This window comes from Pseudorca crassidens, chromosome 2 (assembly GCF_039906515.1).
Source record: "Pseudorca crassidens isolate mPseCra1 chromosome 2, mPseCra1.hap1, whole genome shotgun sequence".
Lineage (NCBI taxonomy): Eukaryota > Metazoa > Chordata > Mammalia > Artiodactyla > Delphinidae > Pseudorca > Pseudorca crassidens.
In genome coordinates, this window is record NC_090297.1 from 37,800,745 (window position 1) to 37,823,097 (window position 22,353).

At 40.0% G+C, this 22,353-nt stretch overlaps 1 protein-coding gene across 16 annotated transcripts in view; it reads left to right on the forward strand.

Moving 5' to 3' along the window:
• MAST2 (microtubule associated serine/threonine kinase 2) overlaps positions 1-22,353 on the forward strand; it is a 202,317-nt gene that overhangs the window by 150,779 nt on the left and 29,185 nt on the right. For all 16 annotated transcript variants that reach the window (XM_067725998.1, XM_067725984.1, XM_067725985.1 and 13 more), the window contains one exon: positions 19,592-19,667. In XM_067725998.1, coding sequence (XP_067582099.1) covers positions 19,592-19,667 — 76 coding nt within the window. The remainder of the gene's footprint in view (positions 1-19,591; positions 19,668-22,353) is intronic.

Sequence of the window (22,353 nt, forward strand, 5' to 3'; positions counted from 1 at the left end):
ACAACTGCTGAGCCCATGTGCCACAGCTACTGAAGCCTGCACACCTAGAGCCCGTGCTTTGCAACAAGAGAAGCCACCGCAATGAGAAGCAGCACATGCACCACAACAAAGAGTAGCCCCCACTCACTGCAACGAAGAGCAGCCCGCGCTCACCACAACTAGAGAAAGCCTGCATGTAGCAATGAAGACCCAACGCAGCCAAAAACAAATAAACTTATTTATTTATTTATAAAGCCCTTAGCATATTAATCATAGTTTTTTTTATATTAGAATGCCAAATTTATTTTTTTAAACATCTTTATTGGGGTATAATTGCTTTACAATGGTGTGTTAGTTTCTGCTTTATAACAAAGTGAATCAGTCATACATATACATATGTTCCCATATGTCTTCCCTCTTGCATCTCCCTCCCTCCCACCCTCCCTATCCCACCCCTCCAGGCTGTCACAAAGCACCGAGCCAATATCCCTGTGCCATGCGGCTGCTTCCCACTAGCTATCTACCTTACTACGTTTGTTAGTGTGTATATGTCCATGACTCTCTCTCGCCCTGTCACAGCTCACCCTTCCCCCTCCCCATAACCTCAAGTCTGTTCTCTAGTAGGTCTGCGTCTTTATTCCTGCCTTACCCCTAGGTTCTTCGTGACATTTTTTTTTCTTAAATTCCATATATCTGTGTTAGCATACGGTATTTGTCTTTTTCTTTCTGACTTACTTCACTCTGTATGACAGACTCTAGGTCTATCCACCTCATTACAAATAGCTCAATTTCATTTCTTTTTATGGCTGAGTAATATTCCATTGTATATATGTGCCACATCTTCTTTATCCATTCATCCGATGATGGGCACTTAGGTTGTTTCCATCTCCGGGCTATTGTAAATAGAGCTGCAATGAACATTTTGGTACATGACTCTTTTTGAATTTTGGTTTTCTCAGGGTATATGCCCAGTAGTGGGATTGCTGGGTCATATGGTAGTTCTATTTGTAGTTTTTTAAGGAACCTCCATACTGTTCTCCATAGTGGCTGAACCAATTCACATTCCCACCAGCAGTGCAAGAGTGTTCCCTTTTCTCCACACCCTCTCCAGCATTTATTGTTTCTAGATTTTTTGATGATGGCCATTCTGACTGGTGTGAGATGATATCTCATTGTTGTTTTGATTTGCATTTCTCTAATGATTAATGATGTTGAGCATTCTTTCATGTGTTTGTTCGCAGTCTGTATATCTTCTTTGGAGAAATGTCTATTTAGGTCTTCTGCCCATTTTTGGATTGGGTTGTTTGTTTTTTTGTTATTGAGCTGCATGAGCTGCTTATAAATTTTGGAGATTAATCCTTTGTCGGTTGCTTCATTTGCAAATATTTTCTCCCATTCTGAGGGTTGTCTTTTGGTCTTGTTTATGGTTTCCTTTGCTGTGCAAAAGCTTTGAAGTTTCATTAGGTTCCATTTGTTTATTTTTGTTTTTATTTCCATTACTCTAGGAGGTGGGTCAGAAAGGATCTTGCTGTGATTTATGTCATAGAGTGTTCTGCCTATGTTTTCCTCTAAGAGTTTGATAGTTTCTGGCCTTACATTTAGGTCTTTAATCCATTTTGAGCTTACTTTTGTGTATGGTGTTAGGGAGTGATCTAATTTCATACTTCTACATGTACCTGTCCAGTTTTCCCAGCACCATTTATTGAAGAGGCTGTCCTTTCTCCACTGTACATTCCTGCCACCTTTATCAAAGATAAGGTGTCCAGGGCTTCCCTGGTGGCACAGTGGTTGAGAGTCCGCCTGCCGATGCAGGGGACACGGGTTTGTGCCCCGGTCCAGGAAGATCCCACATGCCGCGGAGCGGCTGGGCCCGTGAGCCGTGGACGCTGAGCCTGTGCGTACGGAGCCTGTTGCTCCGCAACGGGAGAGGCCACAACAGTGAGAGGCCCGTGTACCGCAAAAAAAAAAAAAAAAAAGATAAGGTGTCCATATGTGCGTGGGTTTATCTCTGGGCTTTCTATCCTGTTCCATTGATCTATCTTTCTGTTTTTGTGCCAGTACCATACTGTCTTGATTACTGTAGCTTTGTAGTATAGTCTGAAGTCAGGGAGCCTGATTCCTCCAGCTCCTTTTTTCGTTCTCAAGATTGCTTTGGCTATTCGGGGTCTTTTGTGTTTCCATACAAATTGCGAAATTTTTTGTTCTAGTTCTGTGAAAAATGCCAGTGGTAGTTTGCTAGGGATTGCATTGAATCTATAGATTGCTTTGGGTAGTAGAGTCATTTTCACAATGTTGATTCTTCCAATCCAAGAACATGGTATATCTCTCCATCTATTTGTATCATCTTTAATTTCTTTCATCAGTGTCTTATAATTTTCTGCATACAGGTCTTTTGTCTCCTTAGGTAGGTTTATTCCTAGATATTTTATTCTTTTTGTTGCAATGGTAAATGGGAGTGTTTTCTTGATTTCACTTTCAGATTTTTCATCATTAGTATATAGGAATGCCAGAGATTTCTGTGTATTAATTTTGTATCCTGCCACTTTACCAAATTCATTGATTAGCTCTAGTAGTTTTCTGGTAGCGTCTTTAGGATTCTCTATGTATAGTATTATGTCATCTGCAAACAGTGACAGCTTTACTTCTTCTTTTCCGATTTGGATTCCTTTTATTTCCTTTTCTTCTCTGATTGCTGTGGCTAAAACTTCCAAAACTATGTTGAATAAGAGTGGTGAGAGTGGGCAACCTTGTCTTGTTCCTGATCTTAGTGGAAATGCTTTCAGTTTTTCACCATTGAGGATGATGTTTGCTGTGGGCGTGTCATATATGGCCTTTATTATGTTGAGGAAAGTTCCCTCTATGCCTACTTTCTGCAGGGTTTTTATCATAAATGGGTGTTGAATTTTGTCAAAAGCTTTCTCTGCATCTATTGAGATGATCATATGGTTTTTCTCCTTCAATTTGTTAATATGGTTTATCACATTGATAGATTTGCGTATATTGAAGAATCCTTGCATTCCTGGAATAAACCCCACTTGATCGTGGTGTATGATCCTTTTAATGTGCTGTTGGATTCTGTTTGCTAGTATTTTGTTGAGGATTTTTGCATCTATGTTCATCAGTGATATTGGCCTGTAGTTTTCTTTCTTTGTGACATCCTTGTCTGGTTTTGGTATCAAGGTGATGGTGGCCTAGTAGAAGGAATTTGGGAGTGTTCCTCCCTCTGCTATATTTTGGAAGAGTTTGAGAAGGATAGGTGTTAGCTCTTCTCTAAATGTTTGATAGAATTCACCTGTGAAGCCATCTGGTCCTGGGCTTTTGTTTGTTGGAAGATTTTTAATCACCATTTCAATTTCAGTGCTTGTGATTGGTCTGTTCATATTTTCTATCTTCCTGATTCAGTCTTGGCAGGTTGTGCATTTCTAAGAATTTGTCCATTTCTTCCAGATTGTCCATTTTATTGGCATAGAGTTGCTTGTAGTAATCTCTCATGATCTTTTTTATTTCTGCAGTGTCAGTTGTTACCTCTCCTTTTTCATTTCTAATTCTATTGATTTGGGTCTTCTCCCTTTTTTTCTTGATGAGTCTGGCTAGTGGTTTATCTATTTTGTTTATCTTCTCAAAGAACCAGCTTTTAGTTTTACTGATCTTTGCTATTGTTTCCTTCATTTCTTTTTCATTTATTTCTGATCTGATTTTTATGATTTCTTTCCTTCTGCTAGCTTTGGGGTTTTTTTGTTCTTCTTTCTCTAATTGCTTGAGGTGCAAGGTTAGGTTGTTTATTCGAGATGTTTCCTGCTTCTTAAGGTGGGCTTGTATTGCTATAAACTTCCCCCTTATTTTTAAAGCCCTTAGCATATTAATCATAGTTTAAAAAAAATTCTTGTTCTGATAATTCCCACATTCCTATCATATCTGACTCTGGTTCTGATGCTTGTTCAGTCTCTTCAGACTGTGTTTTTTGCCTTTTAGAGTGCCTTGTAATTTTTGGTTGAAAAGCAAACCTGATGTAAAAGGAATAAAAGGAATCACTATAAATAGGCCTTTAGTAATGTAATAGTAAGGTGTCGGGAGAGGGGAAGTGTTCTGTAGTCCTCAGTCTTTTGGTGAGCCTGTGCCCTTAAACTGTGAACTTCACCAGTGCTTCTTAGTTCTCTCCCATCCTTAGATAGGATATGGCTGGAGGGTGCTGGAGTTAGATATTTCCCCTCTCCCAGGTAGGTTAGGCTCTGATCAAACCTCAGAAGGCTAAGCTCTGGTAAAAATAGTTTCTCCTGTGAACAAACCTTGGTAAGAAGAACAGAATGCTCTGGCCTATTTTGAAATGGTTCCTTTACCCCTTGCCCTGCTGGAAGCTCGAGGGGATTTTTCTCAGATCTTCACTGTGAGAACCTGGTAGGACTCTTGTAGGTAAAACTCAAAATAGTATGGGGACCCCTCTGTGACTGCATCCCCTGGGAGTTTTTAACTCTCAAAGTTATGCACACTGAGCCTCTAGCAGCTCATGAATTACAGTTCAGGTTTTCCTACCTTGGCACTGGTTCCCGGGGAGGAACCAATAGGGGTTTCTGCTGTGTTAAGTTGTGATACTCTGTATCTGCCTGTCTCTCTCTCATTTTAGGGGCAGTGGTTTGCCCTGGGACTTCACTTCTCTGACAGAAGAGAAGAGTTGTTTGTTTGATTTGTTCAGCTTTTTACTTGTTAGGATGAAGCAGCAACCTCTGAACCCCTAACGTGCCAGACCATACATGGAAAGTTAATTTATTTTTATTGCCTATAGAGTATTCCATTATATAACCATACAAAATTACATATTAATTTTTTTATTGATGGACATTATATTAGTCTGGGCCTAATCAGGAGACAGAAACCACACAATGATTTAAACAGGTGAAGTTGAATAGAATTATAAACTATGACAATAAAAGGCCAGAGCTGGTCCATAGCCGCTGAGCAATCAGCAAAGCAGCCCTCCGGAGCACTAGCATGGCAGCCAGTATCCAGGCCTGCACAGAGAGTGGGAGGCATAGTGCATATTATATCCCTCAGGAACAACATGGAAGACAAACCCTGGGGTGCAGGGAGTGGACCAGGCAAACAGAGGGAGTCAGGGCACTAGTGTGGGCATGCCTGGGGCATACAGTGTCCTTGCAGGGAGGGCTGTTGAAAGGTGATTGCCAGGTCAGGTCAGCGATGCCAGGTTGCGAGCATGTGACTAGGTCAGAGCACCCCTGCCTGTCCTCACTGCCACACTACTGAGCCACACTACTGACTGAAGGCGCAGTTGCTGGGACTGCACCCAGAGCCTCTTCCTTCTACAGTGTCCCTCCAGCACCCTCTACTGGGAAAGTTTAATATTATGTTCACTATAAAGGAAGTACCTAAAGGAATTCTCTCCTCTGTGGCAGAGCAGGTATTAAAGGATGAATTTGGAGTTGAGAGGTATTAAATTGGTAACTAGCACAGACATTTAGATTGTTTTCAATTTTTCACTGTTATGGTCAATGTTGCAACAAACATCCTTCCTTATGTTCTTTTTGTATATATGTATAAAGACTGTCTAAAAATTATATGTAGGCGTGAACTTGCTGAGTCATATTTTCAGAATAAGATTAACAGGTCAGTGGGCATGCATGTTTATATGATGTTTGTTACATATCATCTGATTTTAAACTAGTGTAATGGGACTAAAAGTGTGTCTTCCTTAAGCCTTCAGCCCCTATCATCCAGGGTCAAGAGCAGTCCCCAGTAATCCACTCCTCTTTACTCCCTAACACTTGTAGCCTCCTCACCTCTTATCAGTCTTGAATCCACTAGGGCTAATTTCATTATCCCTTATCCCTGTCAGTCACCACAGGAACCCCCAGGTATTTGCCCCTTCTGTCTCCTATACTCCTAGCTGCTATAAATCTCTGAACATTCCCTGCTCTGACCCTTTTTCTCATCCCTCTCTGACTCTTGAAACTCTTCCAATGTACCTTCTGGAATTCATAGTCCATCAATCTTGTTCTAGTGAAATCCTGGGGAAAAGGGAAGGGTTAGAACACTGACTGTCTGCAGCCCTCTGAAGTGTTAGCTCTTACTGCTCCCATGACCTCCTACCATTGGGCCTTGTCTTTTCATTATTCTCCCTCTCTTCTTCCTAATGCCCTAATACTTTGAATCTTATGCCATTAAATTACATCACTCACTACCCATCACTGCAGCTGTAAATATCTGAGTTCTTGACTATTACTCTTCAGTTCTAACTCCTCTGTTATTCTTGATAGTTTCAGTACACTTATGTTGAGGATCTTTTCTGTTCTTAGGACTTTCAGTTCTTTGAGCTCCTGTCTTCCAGTGAGCTTCTCCTCCGTACTTCCTTGGTCACATATGCCCAATACCTATACTTTAGACCCTGTCTCTATAACTTTAGTTTCATTCTTCCTGCTCTCCAAGCACTAACCCAGTCTTTCTACCTTGTGCCATCTAGAAACCTCATCCCCCGAAAACCAATCATTTGATTCCAGGACCTCTGATCCTTGGAACCCTTAAATATATTAAGTTTGAACTGCCTTTTAGACACTGGTATGGGCCAATCAATATATTAGTCTTGATTTCAGGAGAGAGAAGTAGAGCTGGAGAGTGCCTGGAAGAAAACATGAGGAGCTAGCAGGATACCTACCCCATATTTCGGCCCAGTGGTATACAAAGGGGTGTGTGAAAGCAAACAGTCATTACTTGAGAGAGCTGCAAGGAGAGCTGTGTCCACAGGGGACAGTCAAGTTTCACCTAATTTGTTAAAGGCTATACTAAATGTATGTCCAGGGTGCTTGGGAGTACAAAAGTAAAGATATGCTGGCATTTAGAAGACCAGTTAAGAGGCCCTGGCCATTGTCAAGATGTAAGGAAGTATTAGAAATGGAGAAAATATATGAATATGGGAAAATTTATGAGATCAAATCAGCAAGGATTAGAACTGATTGTCTCCAGATTTCCTGTTTGGGTGATTAATGAGTGATGATACCCTTAACTTAAATAAGCATTATTGAAGAGAAGAATATATTTAGGGAAAGGAGAAAGAAGATCCCAGAAACAAATCCATACATATATGGACACTTGATTTATGACAGAGGTGACACTGGGACAGTTGGATGTTCATATGGAGAATATGAAAGAATTAGCTCTTACTTCACAAAAATCAGTTCTAGGTGAACTGTAGTTTTTTTTTTTCAGCTTCAGTAAGGTATAATTGATAAATAAAATGGTAAGATATTTAAAGTATACACATGACGATTTCATATACGTGAATTGTAGATTTAAATGTGAAGGCCAAAACACTAAACTTTTAGAAGGTATGCAGTTAGAACATCTTCATTTTTTTAAAAGGACATAAAGGGAATTGGAAATACATAAAGGGAATTTTTTGTAAAGGACATAAAGGAAAAAGGTAATACATTTGAATACATTAGAATTTTTAGTCACCAAAAGGTACCATGAAAAGGCGAGCCACAAACTGAGAGAAGATAATTATGACGCTTAAAATTGACAAAGGGCTTGGATTCAGAACATTTAAAGGACTCCAGCAAATCAATAAAATAAAAAGATAGTATGATTGAAAAATGGCCAAGGGACTTGAGCAGGCAGTTCACAGAAGCAATCCAAATGGCCAATAAGTATGTGAAAAGATACTTTAATCTCATTAGTAATTATGGAAATGCAAAATAAAATCACAATGAAATGCCATTATATTACTGTCAAACATGGCTTAAATTAAAATGACAGAACAAAGTATAGATAAGTATATGAAACAGTGGGAACTCTTAAGCATCACTGGTGGAACTATAAATTGGTACATCCATTTTGCAAAAACAGTTCGGCATTTTCTTAAGTAAAGTTTAAAAATAGACTAGAGCACAAAAGGTCACATATTGTATGATTCCATTTCTATGAAATGTCCAGGGTAGGCAATTCCATAGGAACAGAACGTAGATGAGTGGTTGCCAGAGTCTTGGGGGAGAGCAGAATCAGGAGTGACTATCAACAGGTACAGTTTCTTTTTTGAGTGATAAAAAATGTTCTGGAAGTGTAGATAGTGGTGATGGTTGCACAGCTTTGTGAATATACTAAAACTGCTACACTGTGCACTTTAAAAGGGTGAATTTTATGATATGTGACTCATCTCTTTTTTTTTGGCCACTCCACGTGGCTTGTGGGATCTTAATTCCCCGAACAGGGATTGAACCCGGGCCCCCAGCAGTGGAAGTGCAGAGCCTAATCACTGGGCCACTAGGGAATTCCCTACATATCAGTTTTTTAAATTGAGAAAAACTAAACTCAAGTATTTAGAGCTGCATATTTAGTTGGTAAAGCTATAAGGAAATGATTGCCGTAAAAGTCAGGGTAATGTTTACCTTTAGTCAGGATGGGGAGGGGTTTTGACTTGAAGGATTATGTAGAGGGATTTCGGAAGATGGCATTGTTAACCTGGATGGTATTTATACAGGTGCTTGCTATATAATTATATTACTTTATAACTAGCTAAACTGTATAAATGAAACAACTAGTTCAGGGTCAACTCACAGCTGAAAAAAATGCACAACCTGAGAGTTGTGAGTTAAGTTTTATTTGGGGCAAAATGAGGACTATGGCCTTGGAGACAGCATTTCAGATAGCTCCAAGAAACTTCTCCAAAGAGGTGGGGGGAAGGTCAGTGTATATGTGATTTTGTTAAAGGGTGAGTACATGCCATCAAGCACATATTTTTGCAGAAGGTTTCTGCTAGTCTCGTGAAGGTTACTGTTAGTTACGAGGAGCAGACGTCACCATGAAGGATTTTAGTGCTTTTCTAGATACGAGTAGATGCAAGAATTGGGTTCATAAAATCTTCTCCTGAAAATATCTAACCAACTGAAAACCTGTTCTGCCAGTTTTCCCTAGAGCACAGAGTGCCTCATTCCTGATCTCCACCCTGAACTCCTTTCAGGGAGTGTTGATGGTCAGCAGCTGCATCCACTAATTTGATCCTTGTAGAGGTAGATGGCAAGTGCCGGTTTGTAGGTGACAGCTCCCAGTTGTTTGTTTATATGTTTTATTATAACTTGTTTTGCTGGGATGGATGATTACTTGTCTTTGACTATTTTTTCCAACTGCTAAACTGTTTGGTAAAGTTGAAAAAGCCTGCTTTCTGGGCTGCTGGATTTTCCATCAATTTTTTGTCCTGTTGAGGCATTTCTGGTTGTTTTTAAGGAAAAGTTCTTCTCAATGACGTGTTGTGTTTTTTTTTTTCTGGAGCCAGAACTGTGAATGTAATTCAGTAAGAAGGGTCAATTTAAATATTTTCTTCAAATGTTAGCAGTCTAATATCTTGATCTTCCCTCAAAAGAAGACCAATTCAAATTATTGATTTTATTCTGTCACAATCTTCGTATTAGTAATTTTTGGCTGTTTGGCAAAATGAATATTGGAGAAGTAGAGAAAACACAGTAAGGTAGCACAAACTTTTTAGGCCTTAGCACCTGTATAATAAACAATTTCTACAGTTTTTTATCCCAGGTTCCTGGCATGGAGCTTCTAAAAACCTTGGAATTTCCTGAGTGATAGAGTGTCTTTGTTATGCCAATGAGGTAACTCAGGGTAGCCCCCTAGATAGCTTCAGGATGGTGGCTGGTCATCAGGAAAACCAACCATATGATTAGAAAGTTGGGACTTTGGTCCAGACCAACCTCATGGGGAGGGGAAGGAGCTGGAGATTGAGTTCAATTGTGTAGCCCGTGATTTAATCAATTATGCCTGTGTAGTGAAACTCCATTGAAAACTGTAGATACCAAAGCTCTGAGTAGAGCTTCCTGGTTGGTGAACACATTTATGTGCTGGAAGGGGGACGTACCCAGGTTCCACAAGGAGAGGACACAGGAGTTCTGCATTCCTTCCCTGACTTCACCTGTGTACATCCTCTAAACTAAATTTGTAATAGTAAATATAATACTTTCTGAGTTCTGTGAGTTGTTCTAGTGAATTATTGCAGCTGGGGGAAGGCAAGGAAACCTCCAAATTTATAGTCAGTGGGTCAGAAGTATAGGCACCTCCCTCCTCCCAAGATTTATGGCTGGTATAGGAAGTGAGGCAGTCTCGTTAAAGACTTTGCCCTAAACCTGTTGGGTCTGTGCTTTGTGTGGTTGGTGTCAGAATGGAATTGCAGTACACCCAGTTAGTGTCAGAGTAGTACCTTTTTTGGAAAGTGTACTGGAGCCTGGCCAGTTGGGAGGAATGCTTGTTATAATCTTTATTATTTCATCAGCTTCCAGGTGGTAGGAATCCATTGTTATTTACCCCTGAACCAAAGATGCTTTTTGCCAAAGACTACAATCACGTACACAGAGCTCTGTTTTGGACTATGTCTGGCAACTACCCCCATAACTTGCAAGCCATTTCCTTTCTGTGATGTTGGCAGTATTTGGTATATAAGATGTTGAATTGTGAACCAACTCTAAAATGTTCTAACGAACAAATGTATAAACCTTAGTAACTGATAAATTAATAAGTACTTCATTGACACTGGAATAAAGATGTACCATATGGTGCCCTTAATTCTGGTAAATGCCATCAGGGGTTCAAAAACAGGCAAGCAGGGACTTCTCTGGTGGCTCAGTGGTTAAGAATCCGCCTGCCAATGCAGGGGACACGGGTTTGAGCCCTGGTACAGGAAGATCCCACATGCCGCGGAGCAACTAAGCCCATGAGCCACAATTACTGAGCCTGCACTCTAGAGCCTGTGAGCCACAACTACTGAGCCTGCGTGCCACAACTACTGAAGCCCACGTGCCTAGAGCCCGTGCTTCACAACAAGAGAAGCTACCACAATGAGAAGCCAGCGCACCGCAACGAAGAGGAGCCCCCGCTCGCTGCAACTAGAGAAAAGCCTGCACGCAGCAACAAAGACCCAATGCAGCCAAATGCAGCCAAAAATAAAATGCAGCCAGTGCAGCCAAAAATAAAATAAAATAAACAAATAATAAATTTTAAAAAAAATAAGCAAGCAGAGGAGAAAGAGGACATAGTTTAAAACTCAGAAAAAGCCTTTGATATAGAAGCTGTTGCAAACTAACTCTGGGTGAATACGGTCCGACTTTGGCTTTATGGAGGCCTTAATCATCTATCATTTGACTTATTGAAGAAACCCCTTAATTCCTTTTCTCTTTCTACTGAGTCCAGTCTAAATTTTTTTTTTTTTGCATTACGCGGGCCTCTCACTGTTGTGGCCTCTCCCGCTGCGGAGCACAGGCTCCGGACGCGCAGGCTCAGTGGCCGTGGCTCACGGGCCCAGCCGCTCCGCGGCATGTGGGATCTTCCCAGACCAGGGCACGAACCCGTGTCCCCTGCATCGGCAAGCAGACTCTCAACCACTGTGCCACCAGGGAAGCCCCAGTCTAAATTTTGAAGCTGGACATTTTTTGTGATATATCACTGTGTACCTGTCATTCTACTGCTTAGAATTTTCGAATAACAGCATTCATCGAAGTGGTTCTCTAAAGGTGATCCCCTTGGGTATGGGGGAAAAATATAAAAACTTTTACTTTTCTTTTTTTAAAAATTTTATTAATTAATTAATTAATTTTGGCTGCGTTGGATCTTCATTACTGTGCCTGGGCTTTCTCTAGTTGCGGCGAGCCGGGGCTTCTCTTCATTGCGGTACAAGGGCTTCTCATTGTGGTGACCTCTCCGGTTGCAGAGCATAGGCTCTAGGCTCATGGGCTTCAGTAGCTGTGGTGCATGGGCTCAGTAGTTGTGGCTCATGGACTCTAGAGCGCAGGCTCAGTAGTTGTGGCTCACAGGCTTAGTTGATCCGCGGCATGTGGGATCTTCCTGGACCAGGGCTCGAACCTGTGTCCCCTGCATTGGCAGGCGGATTCTTAACCTCTGCACCACCAGGGACTGATTTTTACTTACTTTTTATCATGAAAAATGAGGATTAAATTAGGCTTTACTAGTACTTAGGTATAGATCAACACTGGTACCCTCATTAGATCCATTTGTCAGACTGTGTCATAAATTGTATGTAGCATATCATGAACAAAGAGTGGTGTTCCACTGTACCCCCTCGGTCATTCATTTCCCTTCAGCAGACTGCAACATATTGCAGCTTACAGGTGAATTTTTACAATATCTTGTAGAACGGTGTGGAGGGACTTTTGGAAAGTTTGTATAAGAAGGAAATTTACTGGTTGTAATATGCTGACTAGGAGATATTTGCGGGGTGAGGGGCGGCAAATACCCCTATCCCTTCAGGGTGAAGGTGACATTTTAACAATGAGTGAAAAAGTAGCTACAGTTTGAAAGAAGTTTGTGCCACAGAGAGAGCATTTTGAAAATGGATGTTTTGAAATGTTCCCATCTATATGTGATTTTATTGACAAAAATGATGCCACCTATTGAAACAGGTAAATCTGCCACTTTTTAAAAAACATTGGAAATAGAATATTTTTTATCTTCCAAATGAAAAGTTCAATAGATTTTGAACCTATTTGTTAAAAATTTAAAAAAACATTATAGGGACTTCCCTGGTGGCACAGCGGTTAAGAATCCGCCTGCCATCGCCAGGTACACGGGTTCCATCCCTGGTCCGGGAAGATTCCACATGCTGCGGAGGAGCTAAGCCCGTGCACCACAACTACTGAGCCCATGCCACAACTACTGAAGCCTGCGTGCCCTAGAGCCTGTGCACTGCAACTCCTGAGCCCATGCACTGCAACTCCTGAAGCCCCCGTGCTCTAGGGCCCGTGTTCCGCAACAAGGGAAGCCACGGCAATGAGAAGCCCGCACACCACAACAAAGAGTATTCCCCGCTCACTGCAACTAGAGAAAGCCCGCGTGCAGCAACAAAGACCCAATGCAGCCATAAATAAATAAATAAACTTTTAAAAAATTATTAAATATTTCCATTAGTTTCCAAGAAAAACTGCTTGACAGCACAGAAGACAGAAGAAAATTTTATCACCCTTTGAATAGAATTGAAATGATCTAATAAACAAAGCCAATAATGTACTACTTTCATTGGGAGCTACATGTCTGTGAGGTTTATTTTCCACCTATAATAAAACCAATCACAAAATCTAAATTTAAAAACCAAACTGCAAAAGACCTAAGATTTCTAAAAATATGAACCATCTTCAGTCACACTGTACTTTTTTTAAAAAAGCAAAAAGTTGTATAACATGAATAAAATAAATTTTAATTTTAAAAATATTTGTTTTAAGGCATGCATTTTGATAACTTTTGACATACTTATACATCTGTGAAACTATCACCACCATCAAAATAGTGAATATGTCCATCATGTCTAAAAGTTTCTGCAGTGTCCTTTTATAATTCCCTCCATCTCCAGGCAACCACTGATCTGCTTTCTGTCACTTATAGATTAGTATGAATTTTGTAGAATTTTTATCAAAGTGGAATCACATAGTATGTATTCTTTTTTTTGTCTGGCTTCTTGTCCTTTGCATTTCCATGTGAATTTTAAAAGCAGCTTATCCAAAAGGCAACTGGTGGGGAAGGTTGTGCGTGAGTGAGGGCAGGGGATATATGGAAAATCTCTGTACTTTTGGCTCAGTTTTGCTGTGAACCTAAAACTGCTCTTTAGTCTTTTTTTTTTTTTTTTTTTTTTAAGGCAGTTGGGATTCTGATTATTCTAAACGTGTAGATCAGTTAGGGGAGAACTGACTTCTTAATATTGACTCTTCTTACTCATGGGCTATTTCCCCATTTATTTAGGCTGTCTTTAATTTCTCTTAACACTGTTTTGTATAGCTCTTGTACATCTTTTGTCAAGTTTACCTCTTAAGTATTCCATATTTTTAATGCAGTAAATGGTATTGCTTTTATTTTCAATTTCTGATTGTTGCTAGTATATAGAAATACAGTAGAGTTTTGTATATTGATCTTATATCCTGTAGCCTTGCTAAACTTGCTTATTATAAGTAACTTTATTGTAGATCCTGTCAGATTTTCTACATAGACGATCATGTTGTCTATGAATAAATACATTTTTTTTCTTCCTTTCTGATCTGGATGCTTTTTAAAATTTCTCTTTATCGCCTATTTCACTCACTAGATTCTCCAGTACAGTTTTGAATGGAAATAGTGAGCATGGACATCCTTACCTTGTTTCCGATCCTAGACCATTTGTCTTCACCATTAAGGAAATGTTAGTTATGGGTTTTATCAATTTAAGAATGTTTCCTTCTATTCCTAGTTTGGAGAAAGCTTTTATGAAAAATGGTTGTTGGATTTTTGTCAAATGCTTTTAATGTGTCTAATGCAATGATATTACGGTTTTTCTTTTTTAGCCTATTATTATGGTGGGTTTTATTCATTGATTTTTTCATATTTTAAACCAACTTGTATTCCTGGGATAAACCCTACTTGGTCATAATGTATTATCCTTTTAATATATTGTTGGATTTGATTTGTTGAAATATTGTTGAGAATGTACAATATATTCATCTTTGGCTGGTTTTAGTATTAAGAGTAATGGTAACTTCATACAATGAGTTAGGAAGGATTCCCTTCTCAGTTTTCTGGAAGAGTTTGTGTAGAATTGTTATTATTTCTTCCTTAAATGTTTAGTAGAATTCTCCAGTGAAGCCATCTTGGCCTGGAGTTTTCTTCGTGGGAAGGTTCTAAAGAATAAATTTAATTTCTTTAATAGATACAGGGCTATTCAGGTAATCTATTTCTGAATGAGCTTTGGTGGTTTGTATCTTTAATAAAAATTTCAGTTCCATCTAAGTTGTCAAATTAATTGACATAAGCTTGTTCATAATCTTGCCTGATTATTCTTCTGATATCTGTACAATCTGTAGGATGTCACCTCTTTCATTCCTGATGTCAGTATTTTGTGTCTTCTCTCTTTTTTTCCTGATCAATATGTCTATAGTTTATTGATCTTAAAAGATCTGTATATGGTTTTGCTAATTTTCTCTATTGTTTTTCTTTGGTTTTTAATTGATTTCTTCAGTTATCTTTGTGCTTTCCTTTATTCTGGGTTTCATTTGCTCTTTTTCTTATTTCTTAAGATAGAAGCTGAGGTCACTGAATTGAGTCATTCTTTTCTAATACTGGTATTTAGTGATATAATTTTCCCGCTATGGAATTGCTTTAACTGATATGATATGTTTTCATTTTTATTTAGTTTAAAATACTTTTCTAATTTCCCTTTTCATTTCTGCTTTGACCCACAAATTATTCAGAAGTGTGTTGTTTAGTTTCCAAATATTTGGAGATTTTCCAAAGGTCTTTCTGTTACTGATTTCTAATTAAATTTCATTGTGGTCAGAGAACATACTTTATATGTCTTGAATTCTTTTAAATTTATTGGATCTTGTTTTATGGACCAGAATATGATCTTTCTTAGTACATGTTCCATGTTCACTTGAAAATAATGTATATTCTGCTGTTGTTTGGTATTTTTTCCTTAAGTGTTTGGTCAAATTTCAGTGAAATGTCAGAGACTGATCTTTTCTTTTTTGAATGATTATGAATATTGATACTTTCTTTAATAAGTTCTTTCTTCTTTTAATCCAGTCTTACAATCTCTGTCTTTTAATTGGGGCTTTTAGACTATTTACATTTACTTACTATTGTTGTTGATATGGTTTGGTTTAAATCTGTCACCTTCCTATTTGTTTTCTAACTGTACAATCTGTTTTCTCTTCTTTGCTCTTTTTCTCTCTTATTTGGGGTTTAGTGTCTTTTATTCCATTTCATATCCTTTATTGGCCTGTGAGCTATAACTCTTTGTTATTTAGTGGTTGGATTAGCATTTATAGTATATATCTTTATCACCATACTAAACCACTTCACATATAGCGTAAGAATAGTACTATTCCATTTTCACCTCCCAGCCTTTATATTATTATCTTAAACCTTTTTACTTTCATATATGTTATAAACCTTACACCACCTTATTATTTTTGTTTAAACATTATTATTTTTAAAAGACATTTAAATAATAAGAAAAAAATCTTACATATTTTCCCATGTAGCTAACTTTTCCAGTGCTCTTCATTCTTTTATGTAGATCTATATTTCCTCCTGGTATTATTTCCCTTCTGCCTAAAGGAAATTTTAAAAATATTTCTTGTAGTGCAGTCTTCTGTTGAGGATTTCATTTGGCTTTTTTATCTGAAAATATCTTTATTTCACCTTTGTTTTTTAACAGTATTTTAAAAATATTTTCACTGGTGCAATGACTTCTGAAACTAACTGCCCAGAATTAGGCGAGACTTCTCAGGTTATGGGCACAGTCCTCCACAAAACTATCATTACTTTAGACATCCATGCTTGGTGATTCCCAGGCCACCCATAATTCTGACCAATTGGATACAAATTCAAGGATTCCCACTACCTCCTCAGGTTTAATAATTTGCTAGAATGACTTACAGAACACAGGAAAGCACTGTACTTACAAATACAGTTTTATTATAGCAAAAAGGGTACATTAAGAACCAGCCAGGGTCTTCCCCGGTGGTTCAGTGGTTAAGAATCCACCTTCCAATGCAGGGGACATGTATTTGATCCCTGGTCAGGGAACTAAGATCCCACATGCCACAGGGCAACTAAGCCAGCATGCTCTAGAGCCTGCTCACCACAACTGGAGAGCCCACGTGCCACAACTATTGAGCCTGTGCACTCTGGAGCCCACGCACCACAACTAGAGAGGCTATGTACTACAACTACTGAGCCTGTGTGCCGCAACAAAGAGCATGCGCACTGCAACTAAGACCCAATGCAGCCAAATAAATAAATAAATAAATAAATAAAAGAATCAGCCAAAAAAAGAGACTTATAAGGTGAAGTCTGAGAGGGTCCCACGTGTGAAGCTTCTAGTGCCTTCTCTCCATGAAGTCTCGATGCATCAATCCCCCCGGCACGCTGATGTGTAACAGTACGCAGAGTATTATTAACCAGGAAAGCTCATCAAAGCTTTGGTGTCCAGAGTGCTTATTGGGGTTTCATTATGTAGGTGTGATTGATTGATTCATTGGCTATGTGATTGAACTCAGTCTCTAGCGCCCCTCCATTCCCTGGAGGTCAGAGTAATATCACATGGCTTAAAGCCCCAGCCCTCTAGTCACATGATTGGTCATCTCATTTGCATAAACTGTCTGGCCCCACCATAAATAACAAAGACACTCCCATCACTTGGGAAATTGCAAAGATTTAGAGGCACATTCCCGGGAACTGGGGACAAACGCCACCAGATTCTTTATTACACAATAGCTGGTATAGAATTCTAGGTTGGTAGGATTTATGTTTTTTTTCATTAATTTAAAGATGTTGTTCCATTGCCTTTATGCATTGTTTTCAATGAGAAGTCTGCTATAATCCTTATCTTTGTTTCTCTGTATATAACATGTCTTTCTTACCCCCATCCACCTCCCAGCTGCGTCTAAGATTTTTCTTTTTATCATGAGTTTTGAGCAATATGATTATAATGTGCTTTGGTATAGTTTTCTTCCTCTTTCTCTCAGGGTTCTTGGAGATTCTTAGATATGTGGGTTTATAGTTTTTTTTTCACCAAATTTGGAAAACTGTCAGCGATTATTTCTTCAAATATGTTTTTCTGCTCCCCCACTCTCTTCTCCTTTAAGGATTATTAGTTTGCTTGAAGTTGTCTCACAGCTCAGTGATGTGCTGGTTTTTATTGTTGTTGTTGTTGTTGTTGTTTACAGCTTTTTTTCCTCTTAGTGTTAGTTATTTCTGACATATGTGTGTTCTGTGAATCCCTAGCTTTACTGTGAGCACCTGGAAAATTCATGTTCTTCCCGATAACCATCACCACACCTGGTCCTTGGAAGGCTGGCCATTGTTTGTAGGATATTCATGTCCGGCGATTTCCTTGAGGCTTTAGCTGGGTGGTTGTTTTGGGGTTTTTTTTGCGGTACGCGGACCTCTCACTGTTGTGGCCTCTCCCGTTGCGGAGCACAGGCTCCGGACGCGCAGGCCCAGCAGCCATGGCTCACGGGCCCAGCCGCTCCGCGGCATGTGGGATCTTCTCGGACCGGGGCACGAACCTGTGGCCCCTGCATCGGCAGGTGGACTCTCAACCACTGCGCCACCAGGGAAGCCCTAGCTAGGTGGTTTTGGGAACCAACAAAGGGCATCTAGTTTTACATGTCATGGATCAAACTGAAGATACTTTTTAATCTCTGAGATGACACTATTTTAAAAGAATAGGGATTTTTTTTTTTAAGACCTTGATAATTCTGAGGAGGCCTGATTCTTTTTAAGTCCTGCCTAAGGAAACAGTTTTTCCAAATCACTTTTCTTACACCATGGTGGCATGTGCCAGCCAGGAGGTGGGATAGATTGTAGGAGATAGCCCTAGACACATGGGAAACCCAGAGCTGGTACTAGGTTGAGAACATAAGGTTGTACACCTCATTGGGGATCCCTGTCAAGGGGATGAGTGGAAGCTGAAAATGCCTCTTCTTCACTAGTTCTCCTAAAGAGAGTGCCTTTATATAATTGATACAGAGGTGCTGCATAGGGTAGGGGGGCATTGTTTGAGAGGCTGGTTTTTCCAAGATCAGTACAGAAAGGCAAGTGCTATCCATACCTGCTGAATGGAGATAATGAGAAACACTTGGGCAGCTTCGTGGCACCTTGGAACAGTCATATATATATATATATTTCCTATACAGGAAATAAACTGCCCAAGAAAAAGCCAGGGCATGGTGAACTACCAGGTCCCTGGATAGCAGTTCCTCAGAGCCAGTGTTGGTTCATAGAGGTGAGCACAGAAGTGGGGAGGTGGGCAGGCATTGGCAGAGTGGTTAGCACATCACAGAGTATGGTGCTTACTTCAACATGATTTTTGGGTAGAGACATGTTGACAGTTCTTCCTTAAATACCAGCCCCCAGCTGGAAGTTAGACCAAAGAAGTATGGCAGGCTTAGGTTTGAGAATGGTGGTCACAGCGCTAAGGTAAGCACACAGTTTTGTTCAAAGCTTCTGAGCTATAAGTTTACAAGTTATAAGGAACATGTGAAAACTAATAAAGGGATAGAGATAATTCCTACACTGTGAAGGGGTTGGGCATGCTTTGCAGACTTGGGGGCCTTGTGTATGGACTGTTTAAGGAGCACTGCTCTCCTGAGAACTTCATTTCCGCTTAAGCACACGTATTCCTGGGTTAGCCCCTTGGATGCAGTGTGCAGAGATATATGTGCAAGAGACTTTCAGGCCAGGAGTCCCGTTGCCCTTTGAGAAGTGGGAGCGTTTGGCCGTGCTATCTGTACTGAATGAGTTCAAGCCTTTGGAAAGTTGGGTTAACTTGAATAGGCAGATTGGAACCTGAGGTGTTCCAAGGAGGGCAGGTTGATGCTAGATCTAAAACAGATGTCTGAGAAGCATAGATGGTTATAGGCAACTTGGGAACAAGGGAGAAACCTCTGGGCTGCCAGTTTTTGCAAAGAGAGAATCACTAAACTAATGGTGGACCTGGAAAAATAACCATATAATGCTAATTGCCTATGCTAGGGGCTGATTTCTTCCCTGAAGGTTATTATCATCTTAACCCTCCTCAGAAGCAAACCTCACAGAGGATTTCTTTTACTTTCCTTGTCCACAGGTAACAGTCCTTTGGACAGCCCCCGGAATTTCTCTCCAAATGCACCTGCTCACTTTTCCTTTGTTCCTGCCCGTAGGTAAGTTGATAGAAAAACTCCTCTGTGACTAACATGTGTGGCATTTGCATGAATGTCAGTTAAATGTCAGCTTCCTCCTTTGAGGCACTTCCCTTCCAAGGTGTTACCTTGGTGTTACCAAGGTGTTACCTTTGATGGTCTACCAGCCATCAAATTCCTTTCCTGCTTTCCTCGCCCAGGTCATAAACGTCTTGTTCAAGCTTTGCTTTCCAAACACCGTAGGTATTTGTGTTTGAATGTTCAAATGGGCAAGTAGATATTAGAAGTGAATTTATTTTATAATCTTAAGCACAAGCCCCTGGTTTCCTGAGGGTATGTTCGAAAACATTATACTCTTGACTGAAAGCTATCCTAGAGTGATCAATGACAAAATGGGTTCTCCTCCCAGGAGGACTCAAAGTTATACTCTTATTCCTCTAACTCAGGTAGTTCCAGGGAGCTAGAAGAGGCCATTTATGCCTCCCTCCTTGGGGATAAAGAGACTACCAGATCTTCACTTATCCTCCCATGAATTTAGAAAGATTTGGTGTGTTGCAGAGCCGTGCTTGTATTCCTCACATTTCACTTATTTCTGGAAATGATATCAACTTATCCCTGGCCCATGGTAGCAATCCTGACAGTTCAGCCCATTGCCAGGGTATCACCTGGCCTCTGGAGAAGTAATGAGTTGACATGAGTCAATCCATATACCAAGGCTTCTTCTTTTTTTTTTTTTTTTAAATACATTTATTTATTTGTTTATTTTTGGCTGTGTTGGGTCTTCATTGCTGCATGTGGACTTTCTCTAGTTGCGGTGAGTGGGGGCTACTCTTCGTTCTGGTGCGTGGGCTTCTCATTGCGGTGGCTTCTCTTGTTGAGGAGCACGGGCTCTAGGCGCACAGGCTTCAGTAGCCGTGGCATGCGGGCTCAGTAGTTGTGGTTCGTGGGCTCTGGAGTGCAGGCTCAGTAGTTGTGGCGCACGGACTTAGTTGCTCCACGGCATGTGGGATCTTCCCAGACCAGGGCTCGAACCTGTGTCCCCTGCATTGGCAGGCGGATTCTTAACCACTGCATCACCAGGGAAGTCCCCCAAGACTTCTTACACAAATTATTTACTTTTCAGAACATCTCTAAAATTCTTTCTTGGCAGCGTTCACATTCTTTGACTTTATTTTTTATTTTAAAAATATTCTTGGTTGGAGTCAGTCTTTGGTATTAAGACCTCCAGAAAAATCATGGCTCCAGATTTGGAGCCTCTAATGGTTGGAGAATGATATATACATCTTGAGATCAGAGTAGTAGTAGTAGTACTCCGACTACTTTTTTAAAAGAGATAAGAGAAAAAGAACAGATTCCTAATTTAACAGCATTAACTCACTGTTAAAATGGCAACCCAGAAGAAATCCACCCCCTTCTTCTCCAGGATTCTATGCAGCTGAAAAGGTCGTGGACGGGTTGGGAAAAGTTTGATGGCTGACTTGGGTGCCCCTCCTGACCCAATTGCCTTATTCAAAGCAAATATCGTCAAGAGTTTGTTCCATGGACTCACCTCTCCTACCCTGTGTAACTTCGTTAGTTAACTAAGGATCCAGATAGGAACACTTACGGTATAGGTATGTAATGGATGGATGCATTTGCTTTCCAGCCCAGCTGAAAGTCTAACTTATCTCAGACTTCCTGCCTTGATTGTGTTTGAACTCTAGCCTCAGATTAGGTCTGAGCTGGGACAGTAGGACCTGTGACCGTTCTCTGTAAATGGCATTGAGTCATTTCCCATTCATTCAATAAATATTTACTGAGTACCCAGTAAGCCCAGGCACATGCTGTGTACTTAGTTATATAATGGGAAGCAGACAAAGCCCTAACTTTATAGAAACTTAGTAGACTTAGTAGAGTCTGTGCACTTGTTGTTCCTTTTGAGGGAATGCTGTTCCCTCAGGTCTTCGCTTAGTTAACACCTTCTTGTCTTTCATTTCTCATCTTAAATGTCAACTCCCCAGAGAGGCCTTCCCTCACCATACAATATAAAGGAGGCCCCTCATCATTCTCCAGCAAACCATCCAGTTTTATTTTCAAACTAGTACTTTTCAATGCCTGATACAGTCACCCCTCGGTATCCAGAGGGGATTGGTTCCAGGACCCTGGTGGATACCAAAGTCTACAGATGTTTAAATCCCTTATATAAAATGGCATAGTATTTGCATATAACCTATGCACATCCTCTTGTATACTTTAAATCATCTCTAGATTACTTATAATAGCTAATACAATGTAAATGATATGTAAATAGTTTTAAATACAGTGTGAATAGTTGCTGGCATGGAGCACATTCAAGTTTGGCTTTGTGGAACTTTCTGGATTTTTTTTCCCCTGAATATTTTTGATTCACTGTTGGTTGAATCTACAGATACAGAACCCATGGATAAGGAGGGCTGACTGTAGTTTCTTATTTGTTTTCTGTTTCCTCTCAACCAGAATCAAAGCACCTTTAATAGAGATGCCTTAATATGTTGAAAATATGTCTGCCAGTATATAATAAGCACTCAGTCGGTGCTTATTGATTGAATGAGTGGTGGGGAAGAGTAACGAACAAGCAAACTAACAAATATATTGCTGTAACCTGTGATAAGCACCGTGAAGGGAAAGAAAATGATGCTGCCTAAAAGAGTAGGAAGGGAATGAGGCTGGAGAGTCTGTACTGGGTGGT